Source organism: Microchirus variegatus, assembly GCF_963457635.1.
Source record: "Microchirus variegatus genome assembly, chromosome: 2".
Taxonomy (NCBI): domain Eukaryota; kingdom Metazoa; phylum Chordata; class Actinopteri; order Pleuronectiformes; family Soleidae; genus Microchirus; species Microchirus variegatus.
In genome coordinates, this window is record NC_139803.1 from 30,906,891 (window position 1) to 30,932,848 (window position 25,958).

The 25,958-nt window shown below is 39.9% G+C and overlaps 1 protein-coding gene across 1 annotated transcript; it reads right to left on the bottom strand.

The window, feature by feature from the left end:
- Positions 1 to 4,686: 4,686 nt before the first annotated feature.
- LOC310939125 (uncharacterized protein C14orf132) lies at positions 4,687 to 22,794 on the bottom strand (the record flags this gene model as incomplete). The annotated part of the gene is made up of 2 exons (XM_083903791.1): positions 4,687 to 4,923; positions 22,768 to 22,794. The coding sequence occupies 2 exons, from the start codon at positions 22,792 to 22,794 to the stop codon at positions 4,687 to 4,689; spliced, it is 264 nt and encodes an 87-aa protein (XP_083759917.1).
- Positions 22,795 to 25,958: the final 3,164 nt, after the last annotated feature.

Consider the following 25,958-nt stretch of genomic DNA (forward strand, 5'->3'; position numbering starts at 1 on the left):
GAACTTTGAACTGTAACATATTTTCCAAATTTCTCAAATTCAATACGATTATGAGGACTTTTTGCTCAGGTGTGTTTATATAGTTGGTGAAAATTTATTTTTGTGTGCTGAAAAAAAAAAAAGGATACAAGGACACAATATTGCACATTCTTCAAAAATAAGCATCCAAAATTCATTGTGTTCTAAAGGGTTAAGCGTCGTATGACTGAAAACACAAATTACCGCTTAGTAAATGCTCCCTCAGCCAGGTCTGATAGTTTTGTTTCACAAATACTGTTAAATCACACCTGTTCAAGAAGACAGATTAATAACACACCACATCTCTAGTCTGCCTTTTTCCTGTCCTTGCTTGCTAATTCTTGTTCTGTCTTTAGCGAGGTGAATGATCTGCCTCTGGAAAACTAAGTTGGATCTGGTGTTTGGATGCCTGCCTGCTCTGTTGTCTGCCCGATGGCTGAGGTTTGGAATCTGGAAACTGGATCCATTCCAGTCTTGGCTCGTTTTAAATTAAATACCATAAACATCCTTGTTTCTATTTCAACTCAGTGACAGATTTCTTCCAAAGTGCATGGATGTATAGGGTAACACTATTTTCAGGTATAAAATGTTTCTGTGAGTACAAAAAGTTAAACGCCACAAATTTCACAAAGGGCATAAAAGTGTTGTTGTGTGTAGATAAACTCAAACTGTTGACATGTGTTTATTTCACCACATTTTAATCACTGAAACTGTGCTTGCATGACACACATGTCAAAAGGCGGTGTATGATTATGATTATTTTCGGATAATATTTTTTGGATAATGTAACAGTCAGGACACAGAGCAGCAACAAGCTCTCACTGTCTGTGTTTTTTAAGATGAGATGCTCGTCCTCTCAGAGGAGACGATGAGATGAAGGATGACTGGAAAAAACAATCTAATCAAAAACACTAATCATGTTTAAGAAAAAGTAAACTTTCCAACAACACTGACGGCTGACAGTACATTTAAGCATGTTTTTGTCTTCACTATAATGAGTGGGTGTAGTGCAGACATTCAGAGGCGTGAGCTCTGGATGATGCAGGAAAAGCTCCGGAGTTCCTCTCCCACTCACACACTCACACAAGCACAGATACTTGGACTCTGAGTCTCTGTTCGCTGATATGCACTGCAGTGTTACACAGATAAAAATGTAGATTATTAATCGTGGCATAGCATAAATTTATTAATCCTTTGTAATATGTGTTTATGAGTAGGATATCATTTCATTTGTTTAGAGGCTCCACATGTGTTTGTGTCCTATTTCTGCTGTGATTCACCAGCGATGAGGGTCTCCACATGTGTCTGACTTGTCTTATTCACTTTCTGACACCTTTTGCACGGAATTGATGCAGAAAGACTGGAAACCAACTGAGTTAATTTCATTTCTTGAGGCTGACTCCACAATATGCACTTGTTTTTCATAAATTGCTTGTAATAAATGCTATCTGGATTATTATATTTGTTTTCCGTTTGTGTTTTAAAATGTTGTAACTGTTGAGTGTTTTGCATTTTGGGTAACGCTTTCTTTTACAGTCCCCTAATTACCTGGTATTTAGCTGGTAAATTCATGGTAACACTAAAGTGTTGCTAGGTAATTACCAAGGGTAATAAGATCAGTAAATACAGTGAAACTGTTGCCAAAATACTGGGTAATGCACGGTAATGTACTCGGTAAGTAAAGTAAAACTGTACTGTAAAAGAAAGCCAAGCTTGTTTCCATGTAATTACACACATTTTTAGGGTTAGGTTTGTTAGATTACCCCTTGGGTAAATAGCTAGTAATTAGGGGACTGTAGGTACCTGCTTATTACCAGTTTATAACCCAATAATACACTTACATTTACCATAGTTTTGCCATAGTTTAGCTGTACATACCTTCTTATTAACAGCAGTAATAACACGCTATAATTAACTATATAGTTACCAGGTAAATGCCCAGTATTTTGGCAACAGTTTCACTGTATTTACTTTCTTATTACCATTGGTAATTACCTAGTAACACTTTGGTGTTACCATGAATTTACCAGGTAAATACCTGGTAATTAGGGGACTGTAAAAGAAAGCGTTACCGCATTTTGCTGCTGCCTAACTGGGCTCCCTTGAAAACAGGTTTTTAATCTCAATGGGATTTTCCTGGTTAAATAAGCAGATTATAAAAATGCTCAGAAAGAAAACAGGTTATGTGAATAATGTGTGTTATATTTATTTATAACACACTTTCACTGATGACTGAACACTGAAGTATGACACCTTGTTCCACTCAGGAGCAATAAGAGTTGCTTTCTTTCTTTATTTCTTCCAAACCAATTAATCTTGTCCTGTTTTTAAACGAACGATTATCTATTATTCAGATTTATTTTTCTTCACACCACTTACCTGAGAGTGTAATAATTACCATGCATTAGCACAGATTAAAACCAGGCAAGGTCAAAGGTTATCCACTTCAACTTTCTCTCTTTTTTGGAAGGCTCTTTTCCGTTCTCTGAGTCTCTTGCTAAACCCTTGTGGCTTTCATTCATTTATTTTATTTATTTTTTTAATCACTGTGTTATTGCTTGATCAGATCCAAAATGGAAACACAACAATATGAAGGTTTTTGGAAGATCGTGTGCATCTTCAGTAAAGGCAAATGCACAGGGAGATGATCATCCATATGTTATCAAGCCTCTGCACTGGGGGAAATAGCAGAGTTACTGTGTGAGGCAGTGTCAAATATGAATTTTTGACACCATTTCATATCCCTGTGGTGGAGACATCGAGTTGCTTCTGCTCATAAGAGTCAACCTGGATCATTATAAATCATCATTTTAATGGTCATAAAAGTAAAACCTCATTATTTTACGATCAAAGAAATTTTTAGCCGTACTAATACATGTGTAAAACTATCTTCTACCACTTTATCCTCCACATTAGAGTCACGTGGGACGCTGGTGTCATTCCCAGCCAACACGGTCTAGGTGGGGGTCACATCCTGGATAGAGGCTCGAGACAAACACCTACAGTCAATGTAGGAATATTTATTTTTGGAGAATTTGCTATTTTTACATATAGACAGTAGTGGATGGTCCACAGAGGATTGATTCTAGGTTGTTCCTAAACAACCTGAGCCTGTGTCAGAATGACAGATGGTGAAATTGGAGCCTTGCATCAATCTCACGTTCTCAAGTTTGCGTTCACCAGGAGCATTGCCAGAAAGAATGCCACCACTGTTTTGACGTGAACATGAAAGACTCTTTTTGAACAGAGGGAAAAACACAAACGTCATTGTAGTTTATCTTTTTAAATGTTTCTACATCAACCATTTATTAAAAATATCGTCCTCCTTTGAACATCGTATATGAACACTCATAATAACAAGAGATTAGTGCACGTCTGCTTTCCATGGTACAGTTGATATACAGTATCATTATGGTTTGTTTGTTACAGTGTATGAACAATTGATAACAGATCGTGGTGTTTACAACACAGGTTTGTATTCTTTCATCTAAATAGCACAATAACAGACTTCTAAAATCCCAGGAGAAATATTCATCACAAAATAAACAACTCTCTCTCTCAGTATTGTTTAAATATGTAGACCAGAAAGTAATTAACAGAAAAGCAATTTGAATGCACATAGGGGGAAAAAAACAATATTGTTTTATTCACTTTTGTGTTAAAAAGGCAAAAAAGGGGAGGGATAAACTCAGCAAAGCTTGAACATCACTTCGCAGACTTAAAAGGCAATTTCTACAAGCAGTAAAGGTTGTACAAACGCAGTGTAGTTTTTCTCTTTGAAACGCCGTAATTGCACACGTGTGTCTGCGGCTTTAACTTTGAGACGGAAACTAATGCTATTGTCCCCCAATTAGGGGGCGAGTATTAGTTGCCATGGAGACGGCCGCCTCCAGCTCCCACGGTAACACAATAAATCTGATTTACTGAATAATCGTCACTTCCAAACTCGCAACTGGTAACCACATTTATCACAAACCTCCCGACATAATATCTGTAACACTGGGAAATCTTATCTCCTTTTTTAGAACAATGACAAAAATAAATTTAGTGTGAATAAGTTCAGAAGTTGTGCTTCAATGTCTATTCACTTAACATCTGTAGATACGACTTAAACATAAGATCAGTTAGATTTTCTGATGATCCCTGCATAGTGAATATTACTGTATTGAAAAGGGATGATTTACTTGTCCTTAAATGAGCTTGTACATCCTCACCCTAAGGGTTTCCCTAACACAGGAAAATACTTTTTTAAATTTTTTAACAAACACCGTCTCTGTTCTGTTCATAATTAAACAGCACTTCTTTGCAACTGCCTGATGTGTGTGTGTGTGTGTGTTGAAGATGGCCTGGATCAACCTGAATCTTAAGCTCTATTTAATCTCCATTCTTCTTCTCTCTCTGCATTTCAAGTAAGGCTGTTGTCTAAAAACATGGAAACAGACTCAGGACGGCTGTGTTTATGCGCTTACACAAAACAGCTTCTTCTCAAACATCCTGCTGTTGACTACAAATGTAGCCAAGTTCCAGTCTTTTCCTCAGATGAGGAAATATGAGCGTCTATACGTCATTCTTTAGTATCACAACTTACACACCCAACACTGAGAGAGAGACAGAGCGAACACGTGTATCTGCAGAGTTTTGTCTTTGTCACCTCACACTCTCTGCTCATCAGAAAGTGCAGGCGTAGACCACGCCCACCACCACGATGTTCCCGATGGTGGCGACGATGGCGATCCACAGCCAGATGGCGTCGCTGGACATGGGCTGCGACTCGTCCTGCGCGCCGTGGACAGAGGCGGCTGAGGCGGCGGCGTGCACGCTGGCGGACGAGTTGAAGAGCGAGTGTTCGCCGCTGTAGTCGTCGTTGGGCGAGGAGTCCATGAACGCGCCCGTCATGACTGGGATCTATGTAGGACAGAGGGTTAAAAACATAAAAATAAATGCACATTTTCATCATTCGTAGACAACATATGTTTAAAGGTCCAATATTATATCCTATTTGTCCAAGTAAAAAGAAACTTAAGGGTTCAGGAAATGATCAGCCACAGAGGCTACTAGTTAGCATTTGGAAAAGTGATCATTTGCCGGTTCTAGCAGGCACATTGCCGTCATATATAACATGTATCCACTAGACAGTTAAATCCTCTGAGGCTGGACGTTTGTGTAGGACTCTGTGCTGCACTGTGGAGCCAAGAATACAACGTTTTCATTGACTTCCAGTTTTCAGATGCCGTTGCCCTAGCCAGCACTCTCGCGTGTTTTATCTCCTGTACTTAGACTGAGGAGGACCACAAAAACATGAGTGAGTCATCTTTTTCACACTTTGGCCACTGGTAGTGCTTCCAGAGTCCCAAATATAAGGATTAAAATTATTAAAAAGTTGATTTTGCATAATATGGGACCTTTAAAATAAAGTATAAGAAGATGAATTGCATATGATATTTTGCTACTGCCCCTTAATAAGAACAAAATGAACACCATGTTCTATTGAGGAAGACCTGAAAATAGCAACCTGAAGACCATTCATTAAAATTGACATTAGAAGTGAGAGGCATAGACTTGTTTTTCCATCCTTGCTGTATCAGTGTCTTCTTTTAAATCACTTCTTAAAACTTGTTTTTATAGACTGGTCTTTATGTGATGCTGTCTTTTTTATCATTTTATTTTTTATCTTTTTATCATTTCATTTCACTTTCTTTGTAAGCACCGTAAATTAATTTAATATTTATTTTATTTATAAGTTTATATGTGTGGTTTTTTTTAAAAGTGTTTTTATATCCTTGTGTTATTTTCAAAACTGACGTGTTTTTTTTTTATATCAAAGGTTTAGTTTTATTTCCACCAGACCAAGTTCCTCTCAGCACCATAATTGCGTTCCCTTGCTGCAAAGCAAAGCTTAGAGAGGCCTGAATGAAAGAAAGTGCATTCATGTTGAAGCTTCATTTCATGGCGCTATAGTTCTCTATATTGTTTCGTATGGGATAGAAACTTTACTATACTATAGTGTTTTTAAGTGCATACACAACCTGAGCAGGTCTTTGGTGGAAAGACATTCTCAATTTAATTTCCTGTAACTTTACTAAGACACACACAGAGAGAGAGAGAGTTTATTGAAAGTGTAATGGAATAAATGTGAATTGAAATGTAATCATTATTGACTACAGTTCTAGTGAGAGTGAATCCATGAGGGATTAGTTTGTGTTGGTCATACATTAGCAAGTGTGAGTGCTGTATTCGAGGAAATAAGAGGTATACTTTGTCACAAGTCATTAATGTGGTTATGAGGTTTTCTACGTAGACAGGAAGGGAGTGAGCCACTCACACACACACACACACACAGTCATGTGCATGTGTGGAAAAAGTGCTTGATTAACATGGAATGAATATTTCAGATGTGGCAAAGTGAAAATGATGCATTGCTTGGGACAATAAGAGTCCTGTTAGACCATTAGAGCATGGGGAACTGAACTGTGTGTGTGTGTGTGTGTGTGTGTGTGTGTGTGTGTGTGTGTGTGTGTGTGTGTGTGTGTGTGTGTGTGTGTGTGTGTGTGTGTGTGTGTGTGTGTGTGTGTGTGTGAGTGTGTGTGTGTGTGTGTGTGTGTGTGTGTGTGTGTGTTACGTGCAGCTCCATACAGGGGTGTATGATTGAGAAATGCCTGAGAGACGCGCGTGTGCCACGCTTTGGCGACTGGAGAACAGACTCTGCAGTAGATGGCGAAAAAAAACAATGCTAAAAATACCTCAGAGGCCTGATGATGAGCGCACACACACACGCACTTTCTCTTGCATGCTCATTTTCTCACCTTCACTGCTGCCCCTCACACACATACATGCCGCACAAACACACGCGCACACACACACTGTTTAGTTAACATTGTCGGTGCTGCTCGTCTCTCATTGGCCCCTGGTGGTGAATCATGTCATGACACATCCTGTGGAGTTTCCTGCTGCTCACGTGGACATGATGGAGGCAGACAGGCATGTATGAGGTCCACCCACCTGGCTCTCCCTGGGACCTTTCATCCATTTTAACATTTATTCTCCACAATATGTAGGCTTAAGGCTTATATCTGCATTAAACTGTTCAAAAATATTTATATACCAATATAGCATATATTATATAAGGAATTGCTTTTTAAATGTGTTGACTTGATTTGACATGTTTATGTGATATCTGCGGATATCTACTTAATGATTATTATGACCACCTGTGAGGCAGGGGCACTCGTGGAGTGCCTCGTCCAATTAAATGACACAAAGTGAAATCCTGCTTCATCTTATGCTCAGTCTGATGTTTCATTGAATATAAATAACTTGCGGTCGAAAGGAGCGAGATGTTTGCAGAAACGGGTAAATGTATCATACAAAATGGAGAAAAAAAAAATACTCCAGTAGTCAGCCTGAATGTAAATATTTGATTGCTGTTATAGCGGCAGGCAGAGATGGTGCACACACACACACACACACACACACACACACACACACACACACACACACACACACGTATATATCTGTGCAAATATACGTCAGATCATATGTTTTCCTGGGGATGCTCCTCCATCCATCTGTTTCCCCACAAATCCCCCGTGGATCTTGCACTTGAGTTTTTTGAAAGCAAGCAGTTGAGCGCTAATGCAACAGAGGGAAATAGAGACCTCAGAAAAGAGGAGGAGGAGGAGGAGGAGGAGGAGGAGTGTCCGGATCATCGGAGCACTTATATACTGTATGTGGGGAAGCATCCCTGAAGCATCACTGCCAAGAATGTCGTACTTGTTGGTGGACATGGACGAGTGAGTTCTGTCTGTAAATATTACATTACTTTTCCATCACAATAGCAAACTATTGTGGTTCAATTTAATACATAGACACCTAATGTTTTACGACTGTATGCAACTTTCAAATTTATTCCATAAAACCATTTTTCAATCGTTGAATTATAAAGATGAGTGACAAAAATAATGCCAGTGTGAACCTTTTTGGCTCCTTGTTTCAAATGCACCAAGTGAACAAGAGGGAATTCACTCTTTTCTTTTTCATAAATAACACATTTAACTTCTTGTCCTACATTATCTCATCGTCGATCCAGCTTCTACTTTTGATGGTTATTCCAGCTGTATCCAAAAGTTGCAATTCAGGGGTTGAGGGGGTGTTACATCAACTGGAATATCGCCAAAATACATTTGTGTCCAGTGACCTCGTGGGGATTGACATCACTGCCACTTCTGACATCATCTGTGATGTAAATGGAACAAAACCATGAATCCCAGCTGACGTTGGGTGAGAGAAATTCGTACATCCTTGACAGGTTTACCATCCTCTCTCACAGGACCAATTTACACAGACAACCATTCACACTTACATTCACACCAATGTGCAATTTAGAGTTAACCTCAGTGTCTTTGGACTGACGGTGGAAGCAGCAGTAACCCGGAGAGATACCACGCTGACACGGAAGGAACATGCTAAAATCTAACAGCAAAACCCCAGTGGTGGAGAATTTGAATAACTGTGAGGCACAAGTGTTAACCCCCTTACCATCACACTGCTCCACATTGTATTACTGTCTCTATTTTTTAATTAACAGACTATAAAAAGACAGATATTCATCAAATTAGGTCAATTAATCTCACTTTTACAGTTAGTCCTCTGGATAACATCACTGATATTCATGCAAACAGCTTCCTGTTGCTAAAAACTAACTTTCCTTCCATAACGCTGGTAAAATCTGCCGAGTTGCATAATTCACGCCTTCTCGACTCTGAGTGATGGCTTCACCTGTAACAAAAAAACCCACGCAGTAAAAACACTAACCCTGGTGTCAGATGACACAGCGACGATCCCTGCACCGTACAAACTCTGCTTAGTCATCCCCACACAGATGATCACAGTAATTGTGAAATAGAATGGCCTATAATTGCCTCCTGTGGGGATGTCACCAACCAGTGACTGCTCAGCACAAAAATGGCTTTGGAACAAAAACAAGCGAAACCCCCAAAAATAAAAGTCTTTGGAGAGAGGAGAAATCAAAACATGTAACGTAGTAAACTACAGAGGCACTGGAGCATGGGCCGCTGAGACCAAAGCAGACAGAACAACGATGAGGTCGGTCTCAAATCAAAGTCGATACCCGTGTCCTTGTGCAGAACAAACTCTGGGAGGTGCACTCAAGGGGAAACACAAGAGTCACAGAGGCAAAAATCACTGCAGTGGAGAGAATGTGGACGTTTACGCTCGACGTGGCACGCACAATCCATGTAAACACCAGGTTCTGCTTCCACAAAATGCATTTTGGGAGCTTTGCACGGTTGTATCTGACTTTGGTGTTTAGCACACACACACACAAGGTAACTATAAATCAAATTTGAACAAGTGATTGATTGATGTATTTCAAAAACTTTAGGAACTGAAAGAACTCCTGGGTTTTTTATACCTATAAGAACAGAGGATGAGCAACTTTTGTGTCTCTAGCAGCAGGTCAGAATGCTTCACAGCCTGCAGCATTTACACATTTACTGTTTACGCAATTTGTCATCAATAATGTTCAGTATTAGGAAATCTGGCTTATGCATGTTAAAATATAGTTCTTAATTGAGGACTATCACATTATCTTCAAGTCCTCTTCATACCTTATTAATTGATACCTACTTAAGTCACTTATATACAGGCTTTACTGACAAAGATAATGACTACAGTTTGATGATTATTACACGTGTCACTGAGTTGCCAACGAAGCGCCTCAAATTTCAATCATCGCCATCAATTTAACCTGTGACAAAATGACAGGAGAAAGCAGTGCACGCACACACACACACACACACACACACACACACACACACACACACACACACACACACACACACACACACACACACACACACAGGTGGTGACATTGACTGTGGTGAGCCAGTGTTGCATCATCACTGACAGGTGTGCGACATTTGTGACAGGTCGCCGTCGGAAAAGTGCAGGTGTAAATAATCAAAATCAAAGCTTTAGGGTGAATGTGAGCTCACAGTCAGTCACACTGACCTGTCACCGTTCATGTGATCAGGAACACCTGTGCTTTTAATGTCAACTTTAATGTCTACTATGGAGGGCATTACACAGCAAACATTTGGTTTTAAAGAAATTATTTTAAGATATTTTAAGAAAAAAATAATCCAACTTTGTCTTAATTGGGTATTACAGCTGGATTTAAGCTTTAATTACCTGTCATTTGCAGTTGACACAATGTCTTTTGTGTGATAACTTTTAAGGGAACATTACAGCAGATTTTCAAGTTTTCATGCAGGAGTGGATGGAGTGATATCTACCCGACAGGCTTACTGCACAATGTTAAACTGTATAAATCCAACATTTTAAAGAAGTTAAAGACATTGATTTAATTTTAGTACTCGTAAAATGCACTTTTGTCCTGATTAAAAACAATTTTTTTGGGGAAAAAAATTCACTTTTTGACAATAGTATTATACAATAGAGTGCATGCAGTTCATGACAACAACAGATCAGGGAAATAAATTGGGTTTACAGTATCGACAACAGATCCAGTGTTTAATCTCTGACGTGTTGTGGTTTTGCAGCCACTGCCTCCATTTAATGGCCTCCACTTAGTGAAAACAATAGATCTGTCCTGTGCATCGGTGATGTATATCACAGTGTATTGACCAGGACACACCTTAAATCTGCAGGAGCAATTTACAAAGGTTTTAAAAAAAAAACGGAGTCTTGTTCATCTGCAGAGAAAGTGATGAGAGACCTGAAGTTTCCAGCCTGATTCCTGCTGCTCAGATTTACAGCATTGATTTTCCTCGTCTCCGCAGCCAAGCGGCCATGTTTCAATAAATCTTAAAGCTCAATTGAACAAGTGTAGCCTCAGTTATTTGCGCTCGACGCCCCGGTCAGTGTGTCAGCTCAATCTCAAACCTGCACCTGCAGGAGAAAGATTATTATACTTTGCATTATAAGTGGGATAGATTTTTTTTTGTAAAATGTGTATTCAAAAAACATAAAAAATAGAATAAAGGCTTGGGGGGGGGGGGGGGGTAATGAAATAATGCATGTTTCCATCTGGGATTGCTACTCAATGATATATGCCGCTACCACATTTAGCCGTTGCGTGACTTTAAAAATGTTCACTGCAATGAAACATTAAAATCCATTTCAAACAAAAGGAGGACAGTGAGAGGCGACGTCAGAGCAGATGATCAAAAGTACATTCATTTTGATTGAGGAGAAGATGTGAAGGACAAAAAGTCCCTCACTGTTTTGTGCCGTTGTCCCCTGATAAACAAAGAAAGAAATCTAAAATTAAACATGACACCTGCCATGTTGGGTACTCTTACAGAGAATGAGACTTAAGTGGTGCTGGAAAGTTAAAAGGAATTATGCACCCTAAAGTGAACATGACATAAATACAGAAATATGCCTAAATCTTTGATTTTAGAATATTTTTACTTCTTCTGCTGTGTTTATGCAAATATAACTTTCACATTCTACCAAAAAAAATGCCTTTTCAGCCGAGCCAACACTTGTTTATTATTAATAATCTCAGCATTTATTTTAAATATGTATAGACTGGATTATGTGCAGCATGTGTCGTACGGCACTGTTTACACCCGAGAACATGTCATGCTAAGGCAGCGGAGATTTCACTGTCACACACACACACACACACACACACACACACACACACACACACACACACACACACACACACACACACACACACACACACACACACACACACACACACACACACGGCAGAGACTCTCCATGTGTTCCTCATGTATTTTACATTCACTCCAAACACACCCAGTGGAGTCACGTGTCACTTCTTCAGTGGGCGTCAGAAGAGTTACAGCGTGACAGGGCGGCCCTCACAGGACTGTTTTCGAGTGAGCGCCCCCTTGTGCCAAGACACACACAAACAATCACATATGGGAAAAGACACAGGTGTCACACCTCATTAATGCTCTATTTACATCTTCTGTGTGTGTGAGTACATGTCTTAAGTATCTTTGTGAGGACATTTTGGCTGGTTCATACAACTTTAACAGGATTTTTGAGGATCAAGACCTGGTTTCAGGGTGATAATTAGGTTAGGGTTTCCCAAGTGCATCAGAGAACTATGGTAGCCTTCTGATCTAGTCCTTACAGATCAGATTTGAGTGTCCACATTCATAACTACGACTTAAGTAGTTAAATGTCTTGCATTTGAATGCGTCTGCCCTCTCAAACTGCACGCATGCACACAAAAGTGTTTTTGCATACATTAACAACATAAAACAGATTTTTTGAGAGTGACATTTAGTGAGGGTGACACTCCAATAATTGGATTTCGGTGACAGCCATGAAAAGATCTGAGTCACATGAACTAAAAAAAGGAGATATAAAGGTTGTTTTCACACCTAATAGTCTCCGCTAGACTCGATATAATAAAGCGCTATAGAAATAAAGCTCCTCATCTGAACCACATATTTATACTAAAAGCTTTTTTTTATTATTTACAGTGATTGTACACTGCACAAACACTTTAGGGCATTAAATTCAGTTCCTGCCATTAAATCCTCCAATATGTTACACACTGGACCTTTAAGTAAGATATAACTATATAAACCAAAGTAAGCAGACAGTCGGGGCCACATTCATTCAACTAAAAACTTTAAAAAACACTCTTTTCTGTTGATTTGACCATGATTAATAATTCACCTACAATTATGCCTTCAAAAAAGGAAGACACTTAAAATATTAAGTTCAAAAAGTTAATATTCTGGTGGCTCGCGGGCAGACGTCATGTGCTTCCTGAACTCATCAGTTTCACAGCTACAGGAGCTAACGTTACATGACCAGCACATCATTTTCAGAAATGTGTCCTTTGGTTTAGTGTTGGTAAAGACGCAAAGGTTCCTGTTGCATTAAAACTCATTCATGTCCTATATGGAGCTATAGGGAAGAGAGCACTTTGCATCTCGCCTCGACTTCAGTCTCTTCACATTCACCTCGTGTCAGTCCTCTCGCTTCAAAAACCTTAAAGAGGCTGAGAAGAGGCTGAAGAGATCCCCTTCATGTCCCTGAAGCCCGCCGTGGGTCATAATCCCAGCATGCCAGACTTCATTCTGCTGTCTCGTCTTAGAAACTCTCCCTCTGCTCTGACCTGCTCATGGCTGGTCTCAAATCTTTTCCCTCCCGGCTTTCACAAGCTGAAATATTCACTTCTGATCTCTCGTGGGCTGAGAAGTCAACTCCTGAAGAGGTGGAACATCTCTCATCTTCACGCTCCATCTACACTTCATTTATTTTCTTAGTGAAGATGTAATTGTGAAGCAGTGATCCATACAGAGGCGTTATAGTTGCACCCTCGTATAGCATGCATGTAATATGAATATGACGGTTAGTGCTAATGTAACACCATGTGCTACATCTTAGAAACGGCTAATTCTCTGTTTCTTCTGGATAATAATTTGTATTCACACATCTCTTTGACTGCTTTCATTAAAGTCCTGCCTCATTAGCTGTAGAAGGCAGAAATTAAAGTGATATGCACTCCTTGCATACCATAATATTTTTTGCAGACAGATGCTCTTATACTGCTGTGTCTTACTGTGAAATCACTGTGAGTGTTGGGATTAAACATGTGCACAATGCACGGCATATTTAACAACTTTTTTGAAGGAAGTAGGAGTCAAAACTTTCTCCTACACTTTACTGTAAGTTTAGAACAAGATATCAGAACATGTACAGTATTATTATTAACTTGACTTTCCAGTCATGCACAGTGTTTTTCTGCACACCCTCAGCTAACGCTTCAGAGCTTGCACCAACGCTTCCTGTCAAATATAGATTAAGAATGTTTCAATCCTTCAGGATTCCTTCCATTTTGCCCCCCCTCTCTCTGTGTGGTCTTGTGTAATAATCTGCTGCTGTCAAACTGTCAATCTCAAGGAGAGGAAAACAGATTAATTATTATTCTGTTTAGGCCTGAACAAGAATAGAGAGATTAGTTCTTGTTCTTGTTAAGTGGCAAGAACAAGAAGAAAGTTTCATACTTTCACGAAAAAAGTCCTCATAGGATATTAACATTTCTGTCCAATCACACAACAGTTGTTGGACACCACACAAGAAAAAAGTTTGATGTGTCAAGGACAAGCTGTGAGAACTCCCAAACGAGGGCTGCAAGAAAAAAAAATGAGGCCTTTCTTTTCTCTCAGCCCTGAGAGAAAGAGAGAGAGAACACATTTCTCTGTTCTAAAGAAGCAAAAAGCTCTTCAAAAGCCTTTATCCCAATCTCATACTAAACAAGTTTGAAGTGAGTATTTTATTTAAAATGGTGTTTCAAACACTAAGTTGTAGTGGTAATGCACAAGGAAACAGTCAATCAAAAGTTACAACAAACAGCCTAAACCCCTGATTTGCTTTTTACGAAACACAAAAACTCCTCAGAGATCTTTCCTCTCTGACAACACAGAGCCAAACTCAACAAAGATCCAGGAACCTCCTTATATGAAGCAGGGTTCATCAGGCCCAGCTGTGGTTAACTCAGATAATTAGCCTCAGCTGCACGTGGTCAACTCATCACAGGTGCAGCAAACAGAAGACAAAGAAAAATGCCTTTGAATTTTCATTTCTAAATCATCCTTAACAATATAACAGTGAGGAAGAGGAAAGAAGACATTTAAACACACTTTAAAGTAAAGTGCACAAAGAAGAAATATTTGAATGTATGTATGTCTTTGGAGAATTTGCTATATATAGATATATATATATCGACCCATTTGTTATATAAGTGCATGTATCACCTCTGCTTGTGTCCAAACACATTACTGTAAGAGTGTTTCTCAAGTGTAAAAGGTCAATGGAGTCTGACACCATCCAATCTTGTTTTGTAAGAAAAGAAGTGAACCAAAATTCTAATTTTATTTTATTTTCCCTGGTTCCATTCAGTATTCTGTACGTGATTAGTATGCATAGAATAATTTGAATTTTATTCTATCGGCTCTATGATAATGAAACTCTATTTAATATGGTTTAATATCTCTAATGTCACTGCTGCAGGTTGGTATCAGCATTTATGAATGGTTGTTGTATGCTTTCCCCCCCGTGAGTGTGAGTGGGTGTGGGGACGTTATGAATTTGTCACGCATGTGCCATGTTGGCCTAGTTACTGTACCGAGTACAGTGTTTTCAGACACCGTGACGGCTCAGGAGAGCTCGCTCACTCTGCACGGCTCTGTCAGGGCGGACGGATTCGGGAAAAAATATTGAATTGCAAAGACTAGAGCATAAAATATGACAATTTAATTCATAATCCTCATGTTTGTGTGTTTGTGTGTGTGTGTACGGTACGAGGGATCAATGAAAATCCTGTTTTTTTATGTTACTTAATAATTCATGTGACACGACATACACATAGCAACCAATTGATAGGAGAATTATTCAGTTGCAAACATGCGTGCACTCTATAGAGCTTATCGCTTTAGGGCATTCAGTCCATAAATCACTGCTATAAATGAATAGATTTCTGTGCCTTTCACATCAACAAGGTGAGCTAGCTCAGCTGTGTGAGTGTGTATATGAAAAACTTTTTTTCTTTGTTTTTAGACACACGGGTGAGTAAAAACCAATCCTTTTTCAGCATCAGCCCCTGTAGTAGCTGTGTAACGATCACAAATGGAGGTGTGACGCACATGCAGCACAGATCCAGGACCACTGACAATGGCAATGTCAGCTGCTTCATCCAGGTTAAATCCTCTGATTTCAGTGTAAAAGCACACTTTTTTTTTTATTATGCCTCTCCACCAATCCAAGTGATCACATTATGCAATACCAAACTGACTGTAAATGCCCTGTTTCATCATCTGGGCATTAAATTTGCATGAACCCAAACTGAGAAGGTCACATCATAGGAAATGTGGATCATTAACCAGTGCTGTCTGACAAAAAAATGGCTGCTAAAGCCTGTGGTGGTGAAATGTAACAGAGCAGAGATAGACTAAATTAACTACAAGTTATTAAGCAGTCATTAGATTGTTTATAAACTGTGTGTCATTTTTTTTCAATTACGCACCACATAAATGCATAATATGTTGTCTAAACATTTGCATTTCTTTACATTCATGGTGTGACGACACTGTGAGTAACCTGTTGTTAGATTAAACACATAAAATACCTGGTTGGCGTTAGAATGTCTCTGAAAATGTAATAAAGGATGAGGTCAACAATATTTCTCAGGGCAGTGAAGGTTCATTATGTGCAGTGACCTCAGGGTGAGTGAGAGAGAACACAAAGGGTCAGTGAAAAGTGACATAAACTGTGAACACTGGAGCAGAGTTTGAACATGATTTCTGTTTTGTAACCACAAATAACACTCACTCGTGCAGTTTCATTATACTTAACATACTAATGATTTCAAAAATGCATAATGATCCCGATAAATTACGGCAGTCACGTTGATGTATAACTCTAATCATAATTCGTCTCTGCCTCCTCTTAGAGGTAGAGTGTGTGTGTGTACTCAGCTGCTGCCATTCACCGTTTCGCCGGCATTCGCCAAAGCAAAGCAGCCGTCGACTGTGTGTGTAACTCTCCATGATTCCCACCTCTGTTTCCTCTTCATCACAACGACCGCTCATGGGCTGAATAAAGATTTGCATGTGTGATATAATGTGGTAAAAAATGTCAGCTTGGAGCTTATTTATGACAAACAGGCATAAAGTTTCCCCCTAAATCATGGCTCAATTTTACTCAGGGACGTATTAATGCACAGGGCGGTGCAGCTTGGAAATGATCTCAAGATGGGCGGAGAATAGATTATTTATGTAGAGATACATAATTGATGCCAGTGGAATATCACAATCACAGTTGTGCAGGAAGCAACGTGTAGTTAGGGGGCTTAGGTCTATCAGGGAGAGAGGTTATTACTTCATACCGGGTTGTCACACTCCATTAAGTCTCCCTTTCAGGACTTTCTTTCCATATGCAATCACTCACTTCAGGTGCAAAACACCTGGGAGATGTTTGTGTTTACAGTACAAACAGTGTTGTAACATATAAGACACTGGAGGCTGAGTCACATCTCAACGAGCGCACAACTACAATATGAAAACTCATGTCTGCATCACGTCCCATTCACTTGACACGTAGGTATAGAGCTGTGGTGCTGGCTAATGAAGACATGAATGAGCTTCTTTCTGAGCCGCACTCAGTTACAGGTAGAATGGTCTTATGTCACTAAAAAATGTGAGTTATGGACGTCTTTTTACAAACAAAAAAAAAAAAAACTCCTAGTTTCTCCGTTCAATGCTAAAAACAAACGGCGCTAGCAGCTAGCTGCAACGTAGCAGTTGGTAGCTTCGTCGCTTGCTCCTTACGTTTGGAGTCACAAGAAAATAGAGACGACTGAACTTGTTGTGAAACTTTAGGGATTCATAGACAAGCTAATGACGCAGATACACACCCAAAAACAACAATAATTGGAGTTTCCGGTCTACGACGTGGTTGTCCAATCCGTGCAAAACAAGCAGCGTGGAAATGAGAAGGAGTAACCTCTAAAGCAGGGGTTCTCACTGCATGTCTTAGGTGTTTCCCTGCTCCAACACACCTGATTCAAATAAAGGGCTCGTTATCAGGCTTCAGCAGAGCTCACTGATGAGCTAACCATTTGAATCAGGTGTGTTTGAGCAGAGAAACACCTAAAACATTCAGGACAGAAACCCTGCTTTAAAGCATGGATTCCTTTTTTTTATTTTTGTAGCTATGGCTGATGATATTTTCTTGTTTTCTCGTTGATAACTTTTTGCATTCAAGTCTTTCTTTTCTTCTAACAGCAATATGGAAACACCATTCGTGTATCTCTTGTCTTTCTAATTCGTTAACATGAAATAAAAGTGCTATTGTTCAAGCGTCAGACTGACTAAGTGACACTTTAACCCAGGGTTTGTCACTCCTGGTCCTGGGGAGCCACTGTCCTGCATGTTTTATGTGGTTCACACACACATACACATACACACACACACCTGATTCAAATAAATGGCTTGTTATCTGGCTTACTAATGAGCTCACCATTTGAATCAGTTGTGTGTACACAGGAAAGACACTTAAGAAGCTGTTTTTATTCCCGAAAATACACATTTCCTCTATTTTCCTCTCCAGTATGTTCAGCTGAAGCAAACCTGCGCGCCACAAACTGTGCTCTACACCGTTCTGTTCTCACGGCATGAGGTGCATCCATCAACGGAGGGTAAAACTCTGAAGTTGACCCCCTGCTGTGAGGAGCTTGACCTCTCCTTCAACCCAACGGTGAAAATCGTCTATAAATGGAGACGTGTCAAGCGAGGGTTACATCCCCATTACTGCATGTTCTCCTCAGCCACAGCCGGGTCGACTTTTTCACATTGCTCACCGCCGCCCTCGCAGCCTGTCAATGTTTGTGAACGCGCCTGCTGCTTGTGTGAAATCACACAGTGACACACACGATAAAATGATTTAGAGACATCGCAGGCAATTTGATATTAAAAACAAGTCTCCAGCTGCATCTTGAAATAAGACCAACATGTGCAGATAAAACTAAGCAGGAAAGACACAGAGATTAAAAGGCTTCAAATCCTCAAATAGATCTCCCCGGAAAGCTGCTAAAAATAGAAACGAGACCTAACAGAGACGGATACACCTGCTTCTCGTGTGTGTTTAACACATTGATTTTCCGTGTGCATACACCTTCTTCCTAATTGATTTGTGGTGATTGTTATTCCTACAGTCGTTTACGGCCCTGCAGAGCACTCATAAAAGTGGGATGGGGGGGGAGAAAATTGGGCTGTTACAAGTTTTCACTATCTCAGGACTACAGCTTTCATATAAAACCAATTGCTGGAAAAAAAAAAAAAGAAAACAGACAAAAGACCTGAGGGGAAATGAACTCCTTGAGATGAAAAGGCTGCTGTGCCATTATTACAGTCTTCAAATAAGCATCCCCTATAGAGACCATGAGGGTTTTTATTTGTGTGTGTGTGTTGTTGGTCTTGTTTTTAAAGGGACAGTCTACACAGCCAGATAACAAGATTATGTAATTGAATTTTTATGCAATTGAGAATATCTCAATATATGCCTTGTGGGGGCTGCTTTTTATTTAAAAAAACAACAACAAAAAAAAACAGTTTAATAGGAAAATAATCTAATTTGTGAACTGTGCAACTCTCATTTCCATATCATAGAGTGACAATGCACACAAGTCAGAAACCTCACTCATCTTAATGTCACTTTATAATCAAAGGGTAGCTGTAACAGACTTGCACTGATTCATAGTTCCTATATTCTGGTGGCATTGTCCTCTCATTTGCCACCAACATAAATAAATGTGTATCAGCCGGTCCTGTCTGCTGCCTCTTGCTGTAGATAGATAAATAAATACGGCTCTCTTTTGCTGTCAACATCTCCCTCTTTTCTCATCCGTTCACTCTCGTCTGTGCTTTGGAACATGAGAGGTGATGGACAGCCCTGTCAAAGAGAACGACTCAGGGCCGCAGCTTCACTGAATAAGTAATCGAGTCATATGAGAACTGCTGATGGCCTATCATGATAAAGGACAGAAACATTTAAAGCTCATTCCATTTGTTGCCTATATGACTTATATATAAAATGCCAGTGGGTCAGCGAGAGGCCTTTAGTGTTATTGTCACTGTGTGTGGCAGATCTGAGTCTGAACCTGGCAAAAAGCCCAGGATGGATCTCGAGTCTGTCTCCAACACTGAAGACATGACCTTAACGTCAGTAAATACCCAGAGAACACAGTGGCTTTGTAAGCCTTTTAAACTCTGACATTCTAGTAAATGTAAAAAAAAAAAGTCACAGCCTGCACAAAGATGCACATAATACAATTCTACTTTCTGGGTTTAGCACTCCATTTGCGGAAGGAAAACCTGCTTTTTTCATCTTAAATTCATTGTATTTGAAATGATAAAGTAGAAATTGCCTCATTGCCTGCAGCTAAGTATTCCGAAGCTTCGCAGTGATCGTCAACTTTTATTCTTGTGTTTTTGTCAAGCTTGAAGATGAAACCATTTCACTCTAATGAAGTATGCCATTTTAAAGCAGTGAGGAAGAGCTGGCAAATCACCAAAAACACAACAGTGCTCTTATTATTCTTCAGAAAACTACTTAAACTACATGGTTTTGACATATACAAAATCATGAAAGCAAAAAGAAGCGTGACACATCAGCAACAAAACAACGGACGACTATAACACCAGTCACAACTGGTGTTCACACACATAATCCACATATTTGTCTCACATAATAACTTCAGGTTATCCCTGTAGGAAACATCACAACATCAGAAAGACTAAAGAACATAAAACAGCATGAATTCTGAGTCAGTATCTCTGAGATTGAAATCAGGATTCTGAGATTAAAGTCAGGATTCTGACAATTCAGAATTTAATCTCAGAATTCAATTCTGAACTTAATCCCAGAAGTCTTTCTTTAACCTTTAACCATTCGATTCTGAATTAATCTCAGAATTCTGAATTTAATCTCAGAATTCATGCTGTTAAATTGTTTGTAATTCCTCACCCTAATACTCTTCTGTACAATATTGACCAATACATCCTACAGATTATTAATCCCCTGTCCTTTGCTTGAGGGAGATCATCAGTAACCAGCTCCTATGAGTTTTATGTGCTTAACACTTATGGCAGCATCCGTCATCTTTTAAAGACACAGTCCAGTGATTTGCAGGTGTCAGGGCTACAATGAGAGAGTGAGGACAAAAAAGAAGCCAAAGTGAACTAAGTCTTTAAAACTCAAGGGACATTTGCCTCACTTCACTGAGTGACTCATTAACTCTGTGACGAGGCTGAATAATCTGGGAGAAGAGAAGTTTGAATGTTGGGAGGAAAAAAGGTGAACTGGACGGCAGTGATGAGATATGATGATGCTTTATATCCAGATAAAATTATGGCGTCTTGCTCTCAAAGAGGTGTTTTATTCTGCAACTAGTGATTGGCTTCAGTTTGTTACTGGCACATTAGCAGTTACAGTTTAATTAGCCTGTAACACCGTTCTGTTTTTAGTTAAATTAAGCCTTAGCACAACTAAGCTGGCCTGTGTCTGTCTGTCTGCCTGTCTGTGCAGATTCTGTATGGAACATAGCTGTTAATTCACTGACACATCTATATTTTTACTCTTGACGAGTGTAGCATTAAAAGAGCTGCTGCTAATGAGCATTTCCATTATTGATTCATCTGCCAGTCGTTCCCTCCATTATCAAATTAACGATCACCGTGTGCCTGCAAATAATGGAAAATAGTAACAAAAAAGCAACAGTTTTTGTATTACTTTTATTGATTTTCTGCCATTAATAAATCAATAAATCAACTTTTACCGTGGCTCAAGATTAATTACTGTGTTGCTATGGTATTTTATTGTTACAGTTATACAAATGTGACACTGGGCATCCGAGATTAAGCCATTTTTGCAGCATCTGAAAGCATGCATGTGCACTTAAGCACAAAGGTGAGGTCAAAATACAGCACCTTTACCTGCATCGAAGTCCTCACTCCTCTAACTTGTATTATTTCTCACAGCAGCTCCAGTAAATAAAGAATATCCTGCCTCTATCGTCTGTGTCTGACACCTGATTCACATGCTGCTACCAAAACAACATCCAACAAATAATCGAACAATAAATGAATGCAGCTTAGGTTTCAATCGTTCTGTTATTGATCCATCTCTCTTTCAATCAGGACGCAACGCCTATCTATGTAGGACTCCTTGATTTGAAGAGACTTTGGGAGCATTTGGCTCGGCAAAAGATCCTTGTAATAGCAGTTGTGCACAAAATGGCAAAGCAGATGGCACCAGACAAACCATAAGCAGCCAGACAGTGAGAGGCAGACGGGGAAGAAGAAGAGACCTCGGCTCCTAATAAAAAACAAACCACGTGTCTGCTGTAAAAAAAACAGATGCACAGCAACACATGTCCTCTACCAAAGCAAAATCAATTGGGCGTTTCATTCCGAATGGAAAAAGGCACAGGAGGGCAGAATATGCAGATGTCCCGGTCGATTAAAACAATAATGTGTAATTAAAGTAAACAAAACAAAATGGAAATGTTGTTCTGGTGATGTTAGGGCTGTAATACGTACAGAAAACTAGGGAAACATGATTTAAACATGTCCATTCATCCATTTTCTACCACTTTATCCTCCACATGAGGTCGTAGGTATAAAACATGTATTTTCATGAAATAAAACAGCTAAATGTCAAGTATTTAGTGTGAATTCACCTTACAATTACAATAGGACGACCCTGGCTCTCTTAAAACTTGTTTTTATGGTACATCATTTATACATTATGATGTTACAGATCAACTTGTTGCTGATTTGCTGATCAATTTGGGCCTTTTTACCTTCAATAAAAACAAGTTTTTAGCTTCTCTGAATGTGAATATCTTCTATATATTTTCCAAAAAAACAGAAAAACTGAACATGTTTGGGTTTTGGATACAAAAACAAAGAGTCCATGACAACTTTGTAAGTCCAACTATATCAAAAATAAAAACTGTGTGACATTTATTCAATATATGCATTGTTTCTTTTCCACATTCTTTTGAAATATCAATGTTATGACAATGTTTCTTGTCTTTATTCTGGTGAACTTGTTGACCGCGGCCACGCCCATGCACTCAGTGGTCAAATATTTGTTGACATCACTAAAAAAGTTGGCACGCGCCAATAATGAGTGAGAGAAATGACTCACCTGCGCGGCCATGAACGACAGATCCATGTTGTTGCTGCTCAGCCTCAGTTCAGTCACAGATGCGAACGTGCGTGTGTTTTTCTCCCTCTTATATTCCCCCACAGAGCGTTGGACTCAGCCTCTATTGTTGTCTTTCTTTCTTTCTTTTCTTTCCTTGTTTCTTTCTTGACGTCTTTTTTGCGGAGCTGCTGTTGTCGGACGTCACGTGAGGAGCATGTCGAAGAAAGAAGAAGAATGAGAATAACAAGAGATGGAGAAAAGAAAAAATAAGGAAGAGGAGCGGAGCCGAGTGAGAAATGAAGAGATGATGTGGATGCGAGGCGGAGAGAGAGAGGGGGAGAGAGAGAGAGAGAGAGAGAGAGAGAGAGAGAGAGAGAGAGAGAGAGAGAGAGAGGGGCAGTGGAGCTGGACTGTCACAATAAAGGAGGTGCAAGTCACTCTCTCTCTCTCTTTCCCTCATTTATTCACTCTGTCTCTCTTTTCTCTGCCAGTGTCTCAATTTATTTGCTTTTCATTCTTTCATTCTGTCTCTGCTTCTCCTCTTTTTGTTTTGGTTTGGTCTGTATTCAGACTTTCTGCCTGCATTAGCACATCGTTAAAGCTCCAGTGTGTAACTTCTGTCACCCAAAACACTGCTATAAACTCTCTAATAACTGCTAAAACTGAGCTAGTCTTAGTCGGACTAACACACCTGGATAATGTGATTCATATTCTGATTACTCCTGCATGTATATGCTCAGGCTGGCTTTACACGACAATGCTCCTGGGTGAAACCGTCGCGTTCCCGTCTAAAGGGTTGAAAACGCAAAAGTGTGCTCTGAGCTGCTCACGCTGGCTATCCTCCTGTACTCATTGACGTCAGATCCATGTGCAGTACAGCCAAACAACAACAAACATGTCAGATTATATCCATCAGTCAGACATTCAAGTTGCCTTAGCTGCTCTGATACCTATCCAGGAGTCATTTCAGCAATTAAGCCGAGTTAATGTTTTGGATTTCCACTGTGGGCTACTTCGCGCTACTAGAGAGAATTAGAAGGAAGTTTCAACGCATGCACGCGCGCCTGGTGTTGTTGTATGGCAGTGCTTCACAGTGACACCTAGCCACCTGGCATGCATACTACATCCAATTTAACACACTTTTGCGTCACCGTGTGCATGCAGATTTCCACCCAAAGACGCTCGTCTAAACGCAAAATAAAGTGGGAACACAACGCCACTTCTGCGGTTTGTGTTCAGATCGTTGTCGTGTATAGCTAGCCTTAGTCAGAGAAGATTCACACTCGATCTACGACACATGCATCTCACAGTTTGCTGTTTTCCCCTCAACAGGAAACTGATTTCAATATGCACTAGCTTATAAAGGAACACAGTGTCATTTACGGGGGCGGAGTCAGATGTCAAGTTGTCCAATTGTCTGTTTTAGTCGGACTACAGCCTTAGCTCGACTAAACTGTGCATGTAAACATTCCAGAAATCAGACGTCAGTCCTTCCTTAAAATCATTAATTACTGTAAATCATTGTATGAGCTGTTGGGTTTCTCTTCTCCAAGGACTCATGATGTATAGCGTAAGCTTGAGTGATCTACGTTCACAGGAAAACGTGAATCTTTGGATGAACAGATATCAAAGCTGTCAGTCAGCGTGTGCTCTTCACTCGGAGAGTCTGATCAAAGAGCTGATTGACAAGCTCCACTCACAGTAGCCTGTGTGAGGGACACCGGCCTTTATTCTGATCAGGGGAAATTAATTCCTCACTAATCTACATAACAAGGCATGGTCAATCAGCTTTCACTTTTCACTGACTCATGTATCAGACCATAAGTTCTATTAAAAGGAATCCGTTTCTCTCTTAAAGCAATAGCATCAAGGAATTTAGCTTCATGGTGTACAAGTTGTTCACAACACTCCTTCAAAGTCCTCTTAAATGTCTCCACTGTGATCCTTGTGATCACGTTCATAGCCTTCCACTGTCAGACATCTCATATCACAGACTTATTACAGCCTTACTGAAAAGGACTCTGAGTTGACCTGCTTGTTATCCCTCGTTGCCGGCTCAAGACTGGAATTCTCTGAGTTTTTTCTCCCTTAAATCGATTCCTTTGTACAGCAGAGTGGTTTTTCTTGAAAGGTGTTATGTAAGTAAAAACTTGCCATCGATACATCTATTTTCTCCTGCTTTATCCTCCACAGTGCCAATCCCAGCTGACATAGGGTGAAAGGCGGGGTCACACCCTGCCAGTCCATCACAGGGACACATCATTAAGAGTATTTGCCTAATCCCCAAATCTGCATGTTTTTGGACTCTGGGAAGAAACCAGAGGACCCTAAATAAACGTACTATTGTGAATCACTTCACGATAAACTTTCACTGAAATGTAAATCAATTGATCTTGAAAAAACACTGAAGAACACTGAGAGAGAGAGCATGACATTTTGGCAGAGAGTGGATGTTTGGAACGGGTGCTGTTCCAGTGCTAATACAAAGTCCCTTTGATGAAATTATATCCAAGCATTAATTTTCTACCACTTTATCCTCCACAGGAGGGTCGCTCTATGTCACTCTATGACACAGAGCAATAGGCGAGGTCTAAAGGCCCTGGTATACTTCCGCACACATGCCGCACGTGCTGCAGTGTGTGTCACTTTGCTCATTGCATATCATTACTGTAGTATCCCACTTCACTGTAGGGTGGCAGTACAAGTCTGGATGCAGGGAATAGGACGCATTCCTACCGAAGAAGAAAAGAACGATGCTACAGCTACCTAGGACTCATCAACTGAAAGGTCCGTCAGGCAGGAGAGTCAGGGTGTCAGCCAGTACGAGGCTACACAGAAGTACAGTATAGTCGTACATAGTACATACATATACCAAGCCTGTGAGTGGCGCTGTCATGTTGCTACACCAAAAACAGAGGAGAAGACATTGTAAATGGAGACGGAATGAATCGAGCCAGGAGAAAGAAAGGGAAACAAAAGGAAGAAACTAAAAGTTATCATAAAGCAAATAGGCCAGACAACAGTGTCGGTGACTTTGTCTCTATATTTAGCGACTTTACCGACCCGCTGCAACGTTATTTTTGTGGCAACAAATGTAGCGACTCACTGACATCACCATAACTACTTTTCGAGAAGGAAATTGTCAGTTCTGCTGCACGAGTGAGCTTCGTGTCGCTGTATTGACAGCGGGC